The sequence below is a fragment of the Betta splendens genome, chromosome 3 (genome assembly GCF_900634795.4).
Source record: "Betta splendens chromosome 3, fBetSpl5.4, whole genome shotgun sequence".
Classification (NCBI taxonomy): domain Eukaryota; kingdom Metazoa; phylum Chordata; class Actinopteri; order Anabantiformes; family Osphronemidae; genus Betta; species Betta splendens.
This window is the reverse complement of record NC_040883.2, coordinates 15527208-15544691: the sequence shown is the minus strand read 5'-3', so window position 1 is coordinate 15544691 and position 17484 is coordinate 15527208. Positions and strand designations below refer to the sequence as shown.

Genomic DNA, 17484 nt, shown 5'->3' with positions numbered 1-17484 from the left:
AGGTATATTACAGCGCTGTATAATAAATAAGATTTGGCCTGAAATAAAAGCCCTTCATAGATGTTCAGCAGCTGCTTGTGCACGTGCAGCGGTGTTTGGCCATGCCTAACACTTAGCGTCACATTAAATGTCACTGCTAATTGGTATAAAGGACACAAGCATAGGAAAATAATATGACGGCTGGAATCAACAGTGAGCCTCTCAGTTAGGAGCGCTAATAACAGCAGGGCAGTGACAGCCAGCAGAGTGATGTGCACAGATGTAATTAGGTTACAGGCAGCATGTGGTAGCTGGTGCTCGACTAACTGCGCCTTTTGGGATGCTACCAGCTCCTCTTAATGCACAGCTTTGGGGGGAGGCTGTCACCGACATGTAAGATGGGTAAAGGAAGGTGATTTTCCACCCTGTGGCATAACCTGAATTACAGACTTGTCGGCCTTTCGCACGTGACCTCGTTCCTAAAAGCCACAAAACAGTGCAATAATTCAAAGGTGAAGGAACATTTAACACATGCTGGGACTTATTCGCACGCTCGGGAATTTCAAGTGTTTTATTCTCATTTTTTTAATAAAAGATTGCAAAAGACTCCGTGAAGAGTTACAATCGTTTTCTTCATTGTCTTGATGCATGTACAGTTTTGGAATAGGTTTACACTCCTTAAAACAGAGGACAACACTATTGTGACATAATGCAGAATGAATATGAACTGTACATCTATGCCCATGCGGCGCCACATCCACTCACGCAGCCGGATAACGCTCCTCACAAACACACCAGGACATCAGTGGTTACTCTACGGCTCACTTGTAGTGCACCGTCCTGCTACCGACTCACTCATAAGGGACTATAAACAGACACTGAAGAATTGGCCAGCTTACAGTGGAAAAATATGTACATGTTTACATGTAAAATGTCGGCAGGACGGTGAAAATCGTCAGCTCTTCACTTTCCCTCAGTTCTTTTTGTGAAGAAACTTCATTTTACTTCCTGAAAGCAGTAAAAACAAAAAAGATTATTGATATCATGCACAAACATCATTCAAGAGGCTCTTATACAATTTATAAAGAGCACAGCAGGCTGATGTTAAAAGGTTTGGTCTCATTTGTTTGTCTGCAGCCTGGGTGGAAATCTGAAAGTCTGGTCCAGTACTCAGGTCCTGATCACGTATTTTGAGCTATCAAAAAATTATAGCCATTTAATGTTTCTTTCTATCTTAAAGAGGCATAATCTGTTTATTATTTATTTACCTGACCTACTTTACTGAGGAGTCACATCTCTACGTGAACTGGAGAATTCACATAGAACTGCAACCTGTCATGTTGTAAAGCCTGCATGTTTGAAACCTGAAGCCCTTTGACTGACAGCTCAGCAGACGGGTGAGAAAACAGCTCTACAAGTGTCAAACTCTGCACGCACAGTTCTTATAAACTGTGGCCAAGGCAGAATCCTGATTGGGTTCATTCATGTTTATCCGCTTGTGCACAAGAATGCCCAACTGGCCAAAACAAATGAGCAGCAGATACTTAAACGCTGTGAAAGCTGGTGTGGAGCTCCCCCTGGTGTGGCATGGGATCCAACCTGGTCCAGTTGAGAGTGATAGAAGAAATGATATTTGCGAGAGACGAATTAAAAAGCAGCTCGTGTGTCTGCTGCACAACTCACCGAGGCCTTTAAGGAACTTGTTGACTCCACTCTGCTCTGTGTCTGGAAGCTCCTCCAGATACTGATCCACCCTCTGCTCAAACAAACCTAAGAGGACAATACAAAAAAAAAAAAAAAAAACTCAGTGCTCCAGGAGGTTACAATGACTCCGATCTGCCAGGAAAAACAGTCAAACGGTGAATAAACAAGCTGATAAAAACCCGCTGCCACTAGAGGTCAGTACTAGCACAGTATCTCTGCTCCAACAGAACAGAGGAGGAATCCAGCAGCCGACCTTTAGCCCTCGTCTTCCTCAGCTCCCGGTCCTGAATGAACCCTGCGAACATCTGCGACTCCATGAAGACGCCCAGGAAACGGCGGATGCTCTTAGACGCCACCGACTTGCGGAACGCCTCCCTTTGGAAGACGCGCTCTCCGCGTTCGTTCTGAGTGATGAACAGGGAGTAATGTCCGATGGTTTCCAGAAAGAAGCGGATGAAGGCCTCCGACACCAGGCTGTTCAGAGAGTTATACTCTGCGATGGGAACACAAAGACCTAGAGTGAATCAGTGGTTACGCAGCACACGCTTTGTGTTGGCACTCACAGCAGCAGAACCAGAAATATAAGAGGAATCTGATCCGAAGCTGGATTGAACCTGCTGAAAAGTGATCACCGTATCGCAAAATGCCAAGACACCCAATTAATATTACAGAAAAAAATAAACTGCAGCTTCACTAATAGTCATCAAAGCACCACATGCCAGAGGTTTCCCGTCATTTCCTTCACTCGCCTGATGAATTACAGAACCGCACTGTGGGTTTTTATTATTGCACTCTCATGTTGGTTCTTTTAAGTAAATATAAGGTAACATGTGGACCTCACACAGGTCTTCGTCCTCCCTCGTGCATAACAGGCTGTAATTTGCACAAGTGTCTCGCTTTGGTTTGCACATTAGCACGAGCAGGTTGTGATTGACACGCAGCAGATGTCCACAAACCACAGACAGTGTTTGCTGTTGGTTTTAGTTTAGAAAAGAATGTGGAGAGCACAGACAGAAAGTCTGTCCCATGCAAAGAAGTCGCTCATTGAAAAGCTTTTGCTTTACATAAGTAAATTAACTCTGTATTTGTTATTGTTGGCTTGAAGTTCATCTTCTTGTCCCACGTCTGTGCAGATGAGTTCTTGTGCTTTACAAATAAACCTAAGCTTCATAAAGACGGGTGAAAACCGGGAACGCTAACCACTAGCCTCTATGGGAGGAGCTGTAGGTAGTTATCGCTGCAGTTGAGTCTGAGTTTGTGTTCGAGATTTATTTCTACCTGTGGTTGTTTTCACGGTTGCTTCACACCTCATTACTCAACATAATGAACTGTAATTTGTCACCAGTCGGCCGAGCACCTACTGCGACTGTCGTCCTCACCTTCATGACTCACTGTCATGGGAAGTCTGCAACACGTCTCGCTGGCGCTGGTTTAAAATACGCATATTCACCTTCGTCCGACTCGCTGTCGGAGTCCTGACTGATGATTTCGTTCCTCTGCTCCAGAGCCTGTTCTAGAGCGGCTTGAAGTTTCCGTGGCAACAGCGAAGCCTCATCGTCCATCTATAAACAAAGGAAAACGCTGCCGTCACCAGTGATAAACAACCATGTTTGGAGAGCGCGTTTCAAAGGCTCAGACTCAGAACAGAGGACCGCAGGGTTTACAGCCCTGTTTAAAGCCACATTGTAACTTTTGAAAGAAAACATCATCTTCTTACAAAGTAAAAGATAAATCCATGAACAGAAAGACTCCTTCAACCTTTCTTGTTTGGACAGTCGTGGTGACTTATTGCTAATGTTAGCTGGCTTCAGTCTAAAAAACGTCAGCGTTGCTGGGCTTTTATCCCATAATAAAAGGAGGAACAATCAGCACATCTAGCAGATACATGCGCGTAACCCGCTCGTAGCTCCTTCATAACTGACTGACATGTTTGCGTGCATCTATGTGAAAAGACAGAATAAAAATGCATGAACTGCAGTGTTGTAGCGCACACACTCACCTGTCGGATGAACCGGTCAGTTCCAAGGTCCACCATCAACGCCTGAGAAAAGAAACGGGAAGCTTGAGATAATCATTTACATCAGGGAGACATGTTCTCTGTCCAGTAGGTTTGTAAGTTGGATGTTTATCAGAGCAATAAGCATTTAGATATGATGCATATTTGTTCTAGATCTTTTACAAACGTCTTCATGTATCAGTCAGCAGCAGGAGGAACGGTGTAAACAGTTGTTGACGGCCCATTTACAGGTCACTGGTAACTGTGACCGACATGGTCCTTTCACACAAATTACCCTTCAGTCTTTGAAGTGTATGAATATGTAATCGCTGCTGACAGAAGACATAGTTTCATCAGCCGGAGCGCATCTATTGTGGCACTCAGAGCAACGCTCCAGTGCTGAGTGAAAGAGGCTCGAGAGCCTTTCCATCAGAAGTTCTGAGTTCATTCAGTGATGATACGTTTGATCCCGTGCATTCATTGGAAAGCACTTGGCTGGTTCCTTAATATGATAAGATGAAAGGTCAAACAGATGCCAGTCGCACTATTCCTAATCACATTAGTCAGAATCTGCATGCGTGTGGGTTGTCAGCAAAGGGACTAAGAGCATCGGAGGAGCAACATCTACAGGACACACGTGAACACAAAGCACCCACCTCTTCAACAGGCAGCTCTTTGAGCTTGGGCAGAGAGCTGGAGAGCAGCCCCACCAGGAAGGGGGTGGGGCAGCACACGATGTCCAACATGGAGCCCGGCAGCACGGGAATGAAGGTGTGCTGCCAGGAGAAGGGGTAGAGCAGGGCCACCACCGCGTGCATGCAGCTGGACAGGGTGCTGACGGGGAGACACGACAAGACGCCGTTAGTGAGGCCGAACCACATTTCACCACATACTGGTGAAAGAGGGCGGTGGTAGAAAGTCAACCCCCGAGGAGCTTCTGGAAGCTGTTTACTTCATCATCACTAGCTGGGCTTCATGCCGAAGCATCGCAGCACAATGTGCATTTCAGCAGCTAAGCCCTTTTCCCCGAGTTAAATGATTATTTGATCCTCTTTTCCCTGAACCAGTTGCTTTTATATGATGTGTAACGACAAAGCTATGTGCTCTGGCCCCGACACCGCGTCCTTCCTGCAGCTCGCGACAGGCGCTTCTCACACTTCGGCGAAAACAAGAACCGCAGGACGTCGCCCTGCACCGGCGTCAGGTTAAACGCGCGTATTAATCTCCCTCCCCGGGTCTCGCACGGGGAGGTCCACGTCGTCCGTGAGCGGCGGCGCGGTTTAAGGCTCGACAGCTGCGGCATAACATGCAGATCGCAAAGAGCAGCCCGTGTTTCTCACGATCCGGGGCTTGTTGACAGTGGCTGACCCCCCCCCCCCCCACATACTGTCCACTCCATGTACACAAAGAGAGCAAAAAACAAACCGCACACACACACACACACACACACACACACACACACACACACACACACACACACACACACACACACACACACACACACACACAAAGGCAGCGCTACGTCGGTGCAGATGGAGGATCGAACGTACAGCACATGTTTAACGGCCGCTGTCATCGACATCCATAAAAAGACCCGACTCTCTTTTATGTGACCTCATTCAGCCCAGAGCGACGTTACTGACTCACTTTTGGAGCAACACACACACACATATTAGATCAGTCCCACATTGGCTGAGCGGAGATAGACGACAACCTCCCACAAACTTTTCCACAATGTTCCTTCAGGCCACATATTTGCCACAGGCCTTTTCATCCTCACTTCCCATGAGTCAAATGGGCCAGAGTAACAATATGACAGGGTGCCCCAGCACCACCGCACCCCAGTGGAAACCCAGTGAAAAACTGCGAGCTCCCTCCTCCGGGCCTTTGTCGGTCCCAACATGAAGCCTGTGCAGCGTCGCCCCGGCTGCTCTGACTCCCATTTGCCTGAGGAGGCCTTGATAATTCCTAACAGATCCCGTCTCCTGGGTTTGACGAGTTCCAACAGGGAGCGATAGGGCACAGATCTCAGAAGCCCTTCGCCACGGGCTACACGCGGCCCGACTCACCGCTGATACCGAACGGCTCAATTACACCCGTCCTCCGACCGCACGCTCCCGGGAGAAGATGAACTCGCAATGAAAACACTGGGCTCTACCAGAGGTTGCCACTCAACTCTGCAAAGAGAGCGGGACATTCCTGTTAAGATTTAGACTAGAACTCCATACCCTCCAACCAAACAGGGGCCATAAAACAAGGAGCAAGTGTCTTGTCTCTCAGAAGAGTCAGAAAAATAAAAAAATACAAAACACAATTAATAACACATTACTGCAAACCTATGATTTTAGTTTCAGACGAATGAAGAACCGGTTCTGGAGTCGGGTCGGTTGAGGTTCGGGAGCTAATCCTGAACCAGCAGATACTGCAGGAAGCATGGGATCGAGGGGCTTAGTGCGTGAAGCCCCGCGTAAGAGGGAAAACATCAGCGTCTGAGACGGGAGAGGTGGGAACGAAGGGAGGGAGACAGCAGCCTGGACGGGCCCACGCCGCCCTGGGCTGTGGCTACCAGCGCTCTGGGGACGGGCACCAGGAGGACTGGACTGAGGAGACCTCCAACAAAAGCCTCACTAAAGCAGCACCTGGCACCACGGGAGGCTCTGCACATCCACAGAGGTTCCAGGAAGTAGTCAGAGCCGCTTTCTGAGGCACTGTGTGGTGGTTTTCATTTAAACCTGTAATGACAGTCAAAATGTTTTCAGAACCTCGCGTAAGAGTCCTAAATGAAACTAGGTTGGAGAGTTTTGAATGTAAATTCTTATTTCCATAAGAAACAGCTGGGCAGAGGCTAAAAAGGCAAAAGTCCCAGCAGCTCTTTGGCAAAGCATGGTGAAGGTGTGAAACTGAGTAAAAGAGCGAGATCCAAATGAAGCGTAACTGGAACGACGCCTCACTGACCTGAAGCACAGAGCCAGGACACGTCCCCACCTCAGCCCAGACCCACACCCAGTACAACATCTACCCCATGGTTGTCTCTAGATGCTTCTGGTCTGTAATCTGTGCAAACAAAACATGACGAACACTAAACTATGATCTGAGACCATTAAGCAGATTTCCTATGACAAGCTGCATCCCAGCAGGACGTCTCCAAATGAGCTTTCCTCACTTCCTGTCTGGGAGGATCTCCAGCGCGCTGACGGTCTCAGCCCCTCGGCTCCTCAGAACGCGACGGCAGAGGCTGTTACAATGAGAAATGGTTTCCTGACCCGAAACCGTATACGTGCTCTTACTAAAACCGCCATCACGGCTGATTTTGATGGAGGCTGCTCATAGAGCAAACAGCGTGCGTACGCTAGCGTACGGCTCCGCTGATGTCAAAATCAGCTGCTCGGACTGAAACAGCTGAAAACAGAGCCCTGTTCCTCTAGTAGGAGATTAGAAAAACGACAACAGTGACAAAAAGCGGGGCATGGTGTGACGTTCAAACCCTGGATTATCACAGACAGGTTTTTTTGTCACGCTCTTTGGTTTAATTCCTCGGCCCGTCCGCCTGTTCACGAGGATCGCGTTGAGAAGCCGCTGCCTGGTTTCCTCTCGCTCCCTTTCTCTCAAACGCGTACTTCTCATCTTTCATCGTGTTCTTTCATCTCCTTTGCCTCGATCAGTATGAGAGACACCCACTTCCTGTGCAGAAACCCACCGAGTGTGAGTGTAGTACAAATGAAAGTAACCTAGTGAAGATTATTAGGCTTCAAACCCCGTGACCTGTGGTTTTCATGGTGTGCATGACCCGAAGGTAAATAGATAAGAATCTGATTCATGAACGAACCAACGCCGTGTGTAGTAGAAGGCAGGAAACCTCAGCAGACTTCTGTGTGCACTGGATTAAAGCATGGGAGCTTGTTTTATCTCACCAGCGCGGGAAAAGTCACTTAGCGGTTCCATTTTGCTGTGAGCGTTCGCTATCAGGCCAGGAGATAACTCCACACATGCGCACGCAGCTTGGCAGCGGTTGCCGGTTCGAGCCCGCGGACTGACACGAGCTGTTTACGTAAGTCTGCGTCTACATTCAGCATCTACAGGTCGACGGATGACGAACTGATCCGATTGGCCGCAGGCCCGCGAGGGTGAAGGATCGCTTTAAGTGAGACGCACTTTCACGCAGCAGCAGCAGCTGTGGGAAAAGCAACGAGGACCAGTTGACGGAACTGCTTGTATCGGATATACATTTTAGGGGGACAGAAACATACATCATGTTCCGCCGCTGAGGTATTTTGGGAATGGATTATGTACAACAGCCCCAGAGGGTGGAGCCTGTCGTCAACGCTGTCACCGTGAAGGGAAGGAGCCAGAGCATCTCCATGTGTTCACACACTGCAATCTACTGTACGCACTGTACTGTGCATGTGTGTGTGTGTGTGTGGGGGGGGGGGGTGTTGAGCTTGGCATCATAAGTCAAGCGGCGACACTCGAGCCACGGATCACAGAGGGCAGAGTCGCGCACACAGGAAGTGCATTCCTTCTCCTCTCAGTCACTGCCCCCGCTGGTGTTTGTTTAAACGGCGCTCCGATACTTAGAGAGATTACCCGCTGCTCCCGCCTCCACCCCCTCCGCCCACGCTTCCAACGCGCTGACAGCAACAGGACCGACCGGGGACACGGGCTCCTCGGGGACCCTGTGCGCGTCATCAGACCAGCTGCCCGTTGCCGCGACGACCTGGCGCGGCGCCTCACCTGAGTTTATCCGCCACAAAGATGACCCGTCGCTCCAGCAGCAGCGAGGCGAAGACGCGCACCACCTGCCGCACGCGGAGGCACCCGAACAGGCTGTCGAAGTCCACGTGCTCCAGCCGGGAGTCGGTGGGCCGCCTCAGCTCGATCACCTGAACGTGTAGGCCGCGGTGTGAGAACGTGCGTGGTGAGGAGAGTGAAGCGGGAAGCGGGCGCGTTCTGCTCGGTCGGCAGCACTGACCTCGTTTCCTGCGCCAGGCAGGAAGGTCCTGACCTTGATAATCTTCCCTGGCGCAGGGAAGGGCGACTCCATCAGGCTTCTCATGAAGGGATAGACCAGAGCTGCTGAGATCCCCCTGCGCCGCTCCACCTCGTCCAGGATCTGGGCACGGGAGGAAAGAGGCCAGTTGCATGAACAAGGCACACACACGTCTCAATGGGAGCTGTGGATTTCATCTGTGTTGAATGAAAAGTGCACAGTCACATCAGGGTTATTGCTCACGGCCACAATCAATGGAAACCTTACTCAGGCTTAGAAACGCGCTCTTCTGTGTTCTGCTTCGACAAACGGCAAATGAATCTCTGTCTGTGCGATCGGAAAATTCCACGGAGCGCCCGTTCTGATCCGAGCTGCCTCCACGCCGTCAGGTCCCACGCACTGCATTTGTCAGCGTCTTCGTTTGTCTCTCGCAGCTCCGTCCGACGTTAAGCGCTCCCATGCAATTCAATTTGTCGCGAAGGAAACTGACTGGCTATGGCTGCAGCAATAATGAATCCACAGAGCGGAGTTAGTCTGCTTTAACTCAGCCACTAAACACACATTCCAGGTTTGAGGTTGTGACGCAGAGCTTGTCTGCAGCCTCAGAGGAGTTCAGGCCCCGCTGCGAAACAGCGAACACACACACACACACACACACACTGACTTTGAATATCGTATGTTATTTTACACATGTCACACAGCAGCCTCTTTGTTTCAACAGTCTGGATTCCCTCACTTTGAATTAATAAAAGAATCAGATAAGGCTGAAAAAGTCCAACAGAAGACGGATCTGCTCTGCGTTAGCGCCGCTGAGACCAAAATGAAGGAAACACTTACTCTGGGAAATAAAAGTTAAAAAACAAAATGCAATCGGCTTTATTAATGAGCAGACGCTGCGCAGACTTTAATTCACTTCAGTTGTGAGAAACGCCAAGCACAGATAAAAAGGTGTGTGTGTGCGTGTGTGTGTGCGTGTGCGTGTGCGCGCGTGTGTGCGCGTGTGTGTGTGCGTGTGCGCGTGTGTGTGTGTGTGTGTGTGCGTGTGCGCGTGCGTGTGTGTGTGTGTGTGTGTGTGTGTGCGTGTGCGCGTGTGTGTGTGTATGTGTGAGACCAAACTCACAGTGGAGAACAAGTCAAAACATCCCAGTCTGCTGATGACACAGTACACCTCTGGAAGTCGAGGGCCTTTCCCCGTGGGCTGCAAGGAGACACAGTCAGACTTTATGGACACCTGTGGCAACAGACTCCATCGACTGGGCAGAGATTAAGGTAACACATCTAAACCTGGGGTTATATTTTATAAATTGGTATTATTATTACTATGACCCAAATCCGGCAAATAAGGGTCAGATCAATATTGATGTTGTGTCATATTGTTAAAAGGCAGCAGGAATCATGACATCTGGCCTACAGCGACCTCCTTCCTGATTGTATCTCGTCCCCTATAAGTCACCGACACACAGGAACACCAGCGCTCCAGAAACAACCAATCCACTTGTCCATATTAGGCCTGCGAATTTCTCTCCCCTCGTTTCTCCTCTGCTTTTCCAAATGGATGATTAAATCAACTATGTGCAGCCTGATTCGAGTCCTCAGGAATGCTCGGCGACTGCCAGCCGCTGGACGGACAGCAGGGAGGAAAGGCAGTTGCTGGAGGGGGAGCCGCGCAGCTCCTCATTAGAGACGGGCTTGGATCAGGATGCTGCTGCGGGCAGCGCATCAGCTCAGGCATGAACACGTACTCTCTACATACTAAACACTGTGCTTCTAACATCTGGATGCTCCTGGTTCCTCTTTGTGACTCAGTGACTTTATATATACTTTATATACACACGCTTCCTTTGGGCTTTTCATTAGCTCGAATCAAAAATACATTTTCTGTACATATGTTGCATATCAAAGCACTTTAATGCTTTTTATAGCAACTCCAATCACTGTTAACATTGTGGTTGAGTGATCTTTACTCCAGATGTTGTCTCTCCCTGGACAGACTTCCACAGAACCCCACACCGATCAGCTACAGTAACGAGCTGGCGGCGCCGCTTTCGCGCTACACAACCCACGCCCGCTCAGTCCCGGCCACCTTTTTCCTCCCATATTTATTTATACGACGTGTTTCCTGCTGCCGCCAGCGAACGGCCGCGCGACACGTCAACGGCCCCACAGGAACAAAACCCTGTCACAACAAACAGCGCTCCGCGGGGCGGGAGCAGGAAGCGGCGGACGGGGGGGTCATACGGAGACTTACCAGCAGGCGTCTGCAGTACCCGAACCTCCTGCTGCCGTCCTCGCCCGTCAGCATGAAGGAGAAGGTCTCGCTGAGCACACAACGCACAACGTATGAGGGATAATGAAAGGCTGTGCAAAACTTTGTCTTGGGTCTGGCCCAGTTTGACATTCACGTCAATGCAGCTGTATAAGATTTCATTCTACGTACAGTACAAGCAAGGGTGGAGCTGTTTTAACCCTGAATTGGCCCATATTTCAACAGTTTCCCGTAATTGTACATATCCTTGTACCTACAGGGTAGAGTCACATTATTAATGAAGCTGCTGCTCTGTTATGGCCTACTGTAAAATATTATGCTCAGCAAATCGCACACATAAACCACTTTGACGATTAACAATGACTACTGATAACACACTGAACTGCAGAGACAGTAATTACTGTTGCTGCGCAGGACAGTGGAGCCGCGTTTGCTTTGGCAGAGCTGAAGTCAGAGAGAAGGACCTCGCTGATCTCATCGGGGTTATCTGGGATTCAGGCAGAAACATTTCACCGGAGCAGCCCGGCTGTGGAGGAACAGCTGGGAAACCGAGTTGGTAATTATCAAAAACAGAATCCCACGGTGATAAACTGATGAATGCGTGCGTCCAGCGCGCTGGTCGGCTCTCGTCACCTTATTAGGCTGCAGCCAGAAGCGTGGCAGAATAAGAGAAGCCTAATAGAACGGCTGTGAAAGGCCCCACAACCTTCTGGAGAACGTCTGCACAGCACAGTTCCACCAGTGCTCTGAATGAGTGGTTAGTTGGAACACATTTGAAATGGCAGTATTTTTACCTGGTGTACTCGGAGACGGGGCTCCAGTCTTTCGCGTCCGGAAAACAGAACTGAGGAATGGCTTTGAGCCTCTGCTCTGCCTCCCTCATCTGCTTGGTGAGTCTCTCTAGCTGTGAGAGAGGAGGGGGGAGGAGGGGGGAGAGGGAGCTTCAGTCAGCATGTTCACCTCCATTCTCCATTAATGTCAGCGTGACCACAGAGGTTAGGACCTTTGCATCACACAGAGAGACTCTGATACAGTACAATCTTTAGCTATAACTTCATGTATCTGTGGTTGTTTCCAGCAGGTTCCTCCACACTTTGACTGCCTTAAATTGTCAACGTGCATAAACTCATTTCAGTTTTAGCGTCGAACCAACGTGGACGTCGTCAGTTCCAGCCTGCGCGCTAATGCAGAAGGGTGAGAAGCCCACACCTCCACGTCCAACACACACTTCTAGACAACACCGGCCTGTTTCCTCAGTGAGCTCACCATTCACACCTTCTAGACTGTGTAAATGCGACAGGACTGGATCAACATCCACCGCCTCCGACTGTTCAGACAAGGTTATCTGTGACTAATGAACTGTGACGTTCAGGAACCTTGAGATACTGCGACGGTGTTTTCAATCAGCTGTTGTCCTCACTGCAGTGGTTATATTGTGGTTACATACAGTATGTGCTTATATTTAGCATTGACGCTGACCCGTTCCCAGAGCATGCCACAGATTTTTAAGCTGATAAGGTTTTTTTGAAACCACTAACGCACTGGAGTAACTGTTTCAAATTCATCCCCGCTGTCACAGGCATTTTGTAATTACAATTATGTGGCTCCAACCCATGACACGCTTTTGGGAGAACAGTCCAAACGGATGCATAAAACACCACTATTGAGGTCCACTAATGCATTTTACTGACACTGATCGCATGGACTTTTTTGTTTCTTTCACACATCGAAGGTGTTAGTCGCAGTTGCAGCTGTCCGGCTTTTACCTTGGGGAACTGGTAGGTGACCTCTGGGGAGTAGGAGCTTTTGCTGGGTTTCTTTTTCAGAGAAACCACCACAAAGTACTCAAAGAGCTCCCTCTCCTGCCACTCGATGAGCTGCAGCTCCAGCGTGCGGTAGCTGGGGGCTCTCCTGAGGATGGACTGCAGCTTCAGCAGCCTCTGCGTGTGAGCTGAGCGGGGGAGGCAAGCGCTGCGTGAACGCGTGGACACATGGGAAACACGTGCAGAGGAGGCCGGCGGCGGCCGCTCACCTTTGAACCTGTCGTCAGAGTCGCTCTCGCTCTCGCTGTTGTCATCTGGAGGCAGAAACGGGACAGATCACAATCTGCTCCGAGGGAAATTGCACAAATGTGTTTATGTCCCGAGCGGAGCACAGCGCTAACTCTGTGTGGGTGGCTAAGGCCTAAATATTTATCCATTGTCCTGGCGGTGGATGAAGCCATCGCAGAGAGGCCATTACCTCTCAGAGAGGCCGTCTCAACACTGGACATGGTCAGTTTCTTCAGCCTCTTCTTCCCACGTTTAGTGCAGTAAATAGAGTTGATCCTCTGGACCAGCTGCAAACAAAGGAAAGGGGAAACTTGTTTCTTTTGATCCCAAATATAGCGGGAGCATGGATGTACCTGGCCAAGAGAAACAATGGTTGCTGGAAGGAAAGGGCTTCGAGAGAGTTTATGAGAATCGGCACCGTGAGCCCTTAGAACCCAACCGATAATTACACCCATCACACGAATGACAAATGAGGCAAAGCTGCCGTCGCTGAGCTGGTCCTGCAGAAACCCGAGCTGGTCTGTGAAACAGGACAGGGTTCCAGTGGGATCTATTGGTGCGTGCGGTACCTTGGGGACCTTCCAGTGCTTGTGAGAGGACAGCGTGTCACTGGTGCTACACAGGCCGTCATCCAGCAGGCCGCACGGTGAAGCCTGAGGCAGCAGCAGCATCTCGTCGTGGCTGTATCGCTTGGACAACTGCGACATGCGGTGGCTCTTCCGGTCACAAGGACCCGGGAGGCGAAGTGACTGGCTGCTGGGTTTGGAGGGCAGCTGGTTGAAGAGAAAGTAAGTTAGGGTTTGATATTATCATCATCCTATTCGACGGGCGAAGAAACTGCAGGTGGGACTTTGTGCTGAATGTCGCTGGGAATACACTCGGCACTCAGTTTCCCATAATGCCACAAATGAGGTGTGAGATTCTGAGTAAGGATCTTATCCAGAATCCAGCTCTGACGCACCCGTGGGGGGTTCGGTGTTTGCTCAGGGTTCACATTTCGATGGTCGCATTGAGTCATTTAGCAGATGCTTTTTTCCAAAGCGAATTACACATTGAACACAAACAGAGCAACTCGGGGCTCAGTGCCTTGTTCAAGCACATGGGCAGGTGGATCCTAGCGCTGTACTGATCCACATCTGCTGCAGCTCTGTCTCTGATGTTTTCTATGAGCTCTTGATCCCACCCAGATCCTGCATACCACTTACTTGAGGTGGAGAGTTCAGCTTCTTGTCCATCGTGGCCCAGGATCTGCTGGTGTCCAGGAGGCAGGTTTTCCGTCCCAGACTCTTCCTCTTCAGGTCGACATCCTCGTAGGGGTTCTCCTTCTCTGCGGGGAGAGAGGTAGCGCTCAGTACAGAGGTCCAAAGGCTAAACAGAGGGCAGCCTCGGGCCTCGGGGTCTGCCTGAGGTCAGTCTGCAGAGAGACGAGTCATAAAAGGTAAGTCAAAGGTCTCTCCCAGCTGGCTCCAGTGAACTCCCTTTCTTCTAAACAGTTACTGTTGGCACGCTGCCCCGGATGAAGCCCCTGTGAGTCAGCGTCCAGGCATGCAGGCTGTCTGCCGTGACAGATGGAGAGGAGGCTCATCCTCCGAGACATCCTTCAATCGACGCGACGTGTTACAGTGCATTCAGTTGTACAAATCTGCGCTTATCATAAACTTTATGATCCATATGTTTCTTGTTAGATGCTGACGTCTATATAAGAAAAACATCCAGTGATGAAAATATAACGTGGAATAGCAAATGAGGCATATGTAATGAATAGGGCCTATAAACCAGATCGTTTCAAACTCTCCTCTCGCTGCTCTGCTTCAATCAATAACTGATAGGAAAATGACTATTACAGAGCTCCGCTCGCTCCCGCTGATGTCACCTGGCATTCGGCCAACCTCAATAAAGAGGAAGCTTGTGTAACGCCACAGTCCATGTCTATTCAGACATGTGCGCTGAGAATAGCTTTTTGGCGGGGTCCGAACAAGGTTGTGAGAAAGTGAAGAAACCGCAGCGCAGAACAAAAACAGAGCCAGATGGCGTCAAAATACACGGGGGGAAGTTTGGAAATGAAGAAAAGCAGTGTTATCTGTCAGCAATAAGGAAAAGGACGAAACCCTGCTTGGTAGCTGCTCCGTCTGGGCCACGACGCCGGGGAGAAAAAACTCCATGAACTCCCTGCTCAAACAATGACCGAGTGTTTGGAGATTAACCTACAGCCAGAGCTGTGTTCTGTCCTCTATTTTTAGGTTAATTATTGAACGTGGTGGCGGTAAATACACACACACACACACACACACACACACACACGCTCGCACGCACGCACGCACGCTCACACACACACACACACACACACTCGCACGCACACACACACACGCACGCGCGCACACACCACACACAGGCACACACACACACACACACACACACACACACACACACACACACACACACACACACACACACACACACCGCCGAGCGATTCCCTTCGCGTGGTTAAAGCCGAGCAGCAGACGAGGGCTCAGGTCGACCCCACGTTGCGCTGCTGCTCCATTAAACCCGAGCAACGCTGTAATGAGAGCCTGCTGGGAAAATGACATGTCTATATAGCTGCTTATGGACTGGAAGGTACTAATCTACTCCTCTGATTACAAACATGCACAGCTTTGTCACACACCCCCACACACACAGCTTTATGTAGGCAGTGGACACACCTTGGCTGCACACTGTGATTGTACATTTTTTGTGTACACAATGGGCTCTTTGCACAGGGCGAGGTGCACAACACATGACACCGACAATGTCAGTCTACCCGGAAAAATCACAGTATAAAGTCATTCACGCATAGAATGAGTGAGGAGGAAAACGCACTAATAAGAATAATACACTGCATAATTATGTGCAACATCCAAACCCATGATAGCAGACACAACACAAGCCTGTAAATTAGGTCAGCGAGACGACACACTGAACTTCTCCAGAACAGACAGCTGAATCACAGCGTGTGAATCATCAGCCCGTCCACACACCGTTCATTCACACGCCATTCATCAGCCGCGCCAGCGAAACAGCGTTCACCGAACAGCGCCGGAGACGAATGGGACTCTGGGGATAAACAGTGACAGGGAGCGCAGGTGCCAGTAAAAACCCCCAGCAGGACGAGTGGAGGGGAGAAGCGTGTCCTCACAGGGTTCACGCAACACGTGGGGGCTGTGTTTTTCATTCCTGCTCGTGAAACGCGCCCGTCTCCCACCGCGGCGGCGGCGGCTTCTCCGACGCGTCCTCTGACCTGTAAACGCAGCGCGGTGCTGGGCGGAAGCGGTCGGGCCCCTCCATTCGGGCCTCACCCTGGAAGCGTTTGTTTGAAACAGCTGGAGCAGATTCAAACTCTCTGGCAGGAGCGTCCGTCCACGCTCCCCGCGTTATAATAATGGAGGCTTTGTTGGGAATCACTTGAAAATCCGTCGTGGCCCGACTGCTCCTTCAGATTAAAAACCACGATAATAATACCTGCTTATGAAACCCCGACCCGCGTTGGGTCATCATTTATCATCACCGCGTTGGTGAAATGGAGCCGCATCGGGAGATAGCGCTCGCACTGACACACAGCTCCACCGCGTGAACTGTGCACCGGGGGAGTTGGCAGGAGCACCGGGCAGAAGGCCTGAGGTCATTCGCTGGTGGAAAGGAATTTGGCTGCTCAACATGTCCAGCGTTTCTCACACACAGTCCCAGAGAAGTTTAGAGTTGGTCCGGTGAACAGTGAGACACACAGCGTGATGAACAACCGTTGGAATATGAGGAGGGAGCTTTGTTTCAGTAAAATAAACATGTTCCTCAGAATGTGGTCGAGTACGGCTATTATAGAACAGACAATTTTACAGTTAGGTTCACTGACTTCTCCCACAGTGGGACTTTTCATACATCTACACGAAGGGAACAAAGTTTGCCCCAATTGTTTTTTTTTATTTATTAATTCATTCCATATGCATTCATCTGAACACATGAACACATCGTTTTTAAAACAAAGCTCCTGTGTCCTGTTTTAAAGCTGATGACCCGCGCTTCTTACCTACTATGTCCTCATAGGCGTTCTCCTCTAAAGTGCTCTTAGACGTGGGACGACCCCGCGCGTCTGTGCTCAGGGTGCCGTTCTGTGCCGGCGAGGACGGATACGACGACGGCGGACTCGCAGCATCCTCAGACGCACACGACTCCCTGGGAAGATAAAAAATATGCCAGACTGGTTCATTATATCTGCCATTTGGAAACAAAATTCATACACGCTAGTCCTAACGCACAGATGAAAGAGAAACACTCTCGTCAGCACATGCTTCAATCAAAGGAAAACATGCTGTTGTTTTGGTTTTTCTTCACACATGCTGAGGCGCACACCAAATGTGGAGGCAGAGGAACGCAGCTACAGTAGTGAGGGATCTACAGTACGGTCAAACTGTGCCATCGACAGCTTGTGGCTTTTAAGCCTGGCCTGAAATTGCTGCAGCCACAGGAA

The 17484-nt window shown here is 49.9% G+C and overlaps 1 protein-coding gene across 3 annotated transcripts in view; it reads right to left on the bottom strand.

Moving 5' to 3' along the window:
• Positions 1 to 535: 535 nt before the first annotated feature.
• Positions 536 to 17484, bottom strand: part of dennd2b (DENN domain containing 2B) — a 31350-nt gene continuing 14401 nt past the window's right edge. For all 3 annotated transcript variants that reach the window (XM_029145464.3, XM_029145466.3, XM_041070080.2), the window contains 17 exons: positions 17044 to 17189; positions 14189 to 14310; positions 13553 to 13756; positions 13174 to 13270; positions 12965 to 13009; positions 12699 to 12883; positions 11727 to 11836; positions 10915 to 10984; positions 9787 to 9864; positions 8649 to 8789; positions 8411 to 8559; positions 4336 to 4513; positions 3683 to 3724; positions 3134 to 3245; positions 1937 to 2176; positions 1663 to 1749; positions 536 to 987 (listed from right to left, as the gene is read on the bottom strand). In XM_029145464.3, coding sequence (XP_029001297.2) covers positions 953 to 987; positions 1663 to 1749; positions 1937 to 2176; positions 3134 to 3245; positions 3683 to 3724; positions 4336 to 4513; positions 8411 to 8559; positions 8649 to 8789; positions 9787 to 9864; positions 10915 to 10984; positions 11727 to 11836; positions 12699 to 12883; positions 12965 to 13009; positions 13174 to 13270; positions 13553 to 13756; positions 14189 to 14310; positions 17044 to 17189 — 2041 coding nt within the window. In that variant the 3' untranslated portion in view covers positions 536 to 952. The remainder of the gene's footprint in view (positions 988 to 1662; positions 1750 to 1936; positions 2177 to 3133; positions 3246 to 3682; positions 3725 to 4335; positions 4514 to 8410; positions 8560 to 8648; positions 8790 to 9786; positions 9865 to 10914; positions 10985 to 11726; positions 11837 to 12698; positions 12884 to 12964; positions 13010 to 13173; positions 13271 to 13552; positions 13757 to 14188; positions 14311 to 17043; positions 17190 to 17484) is intronic.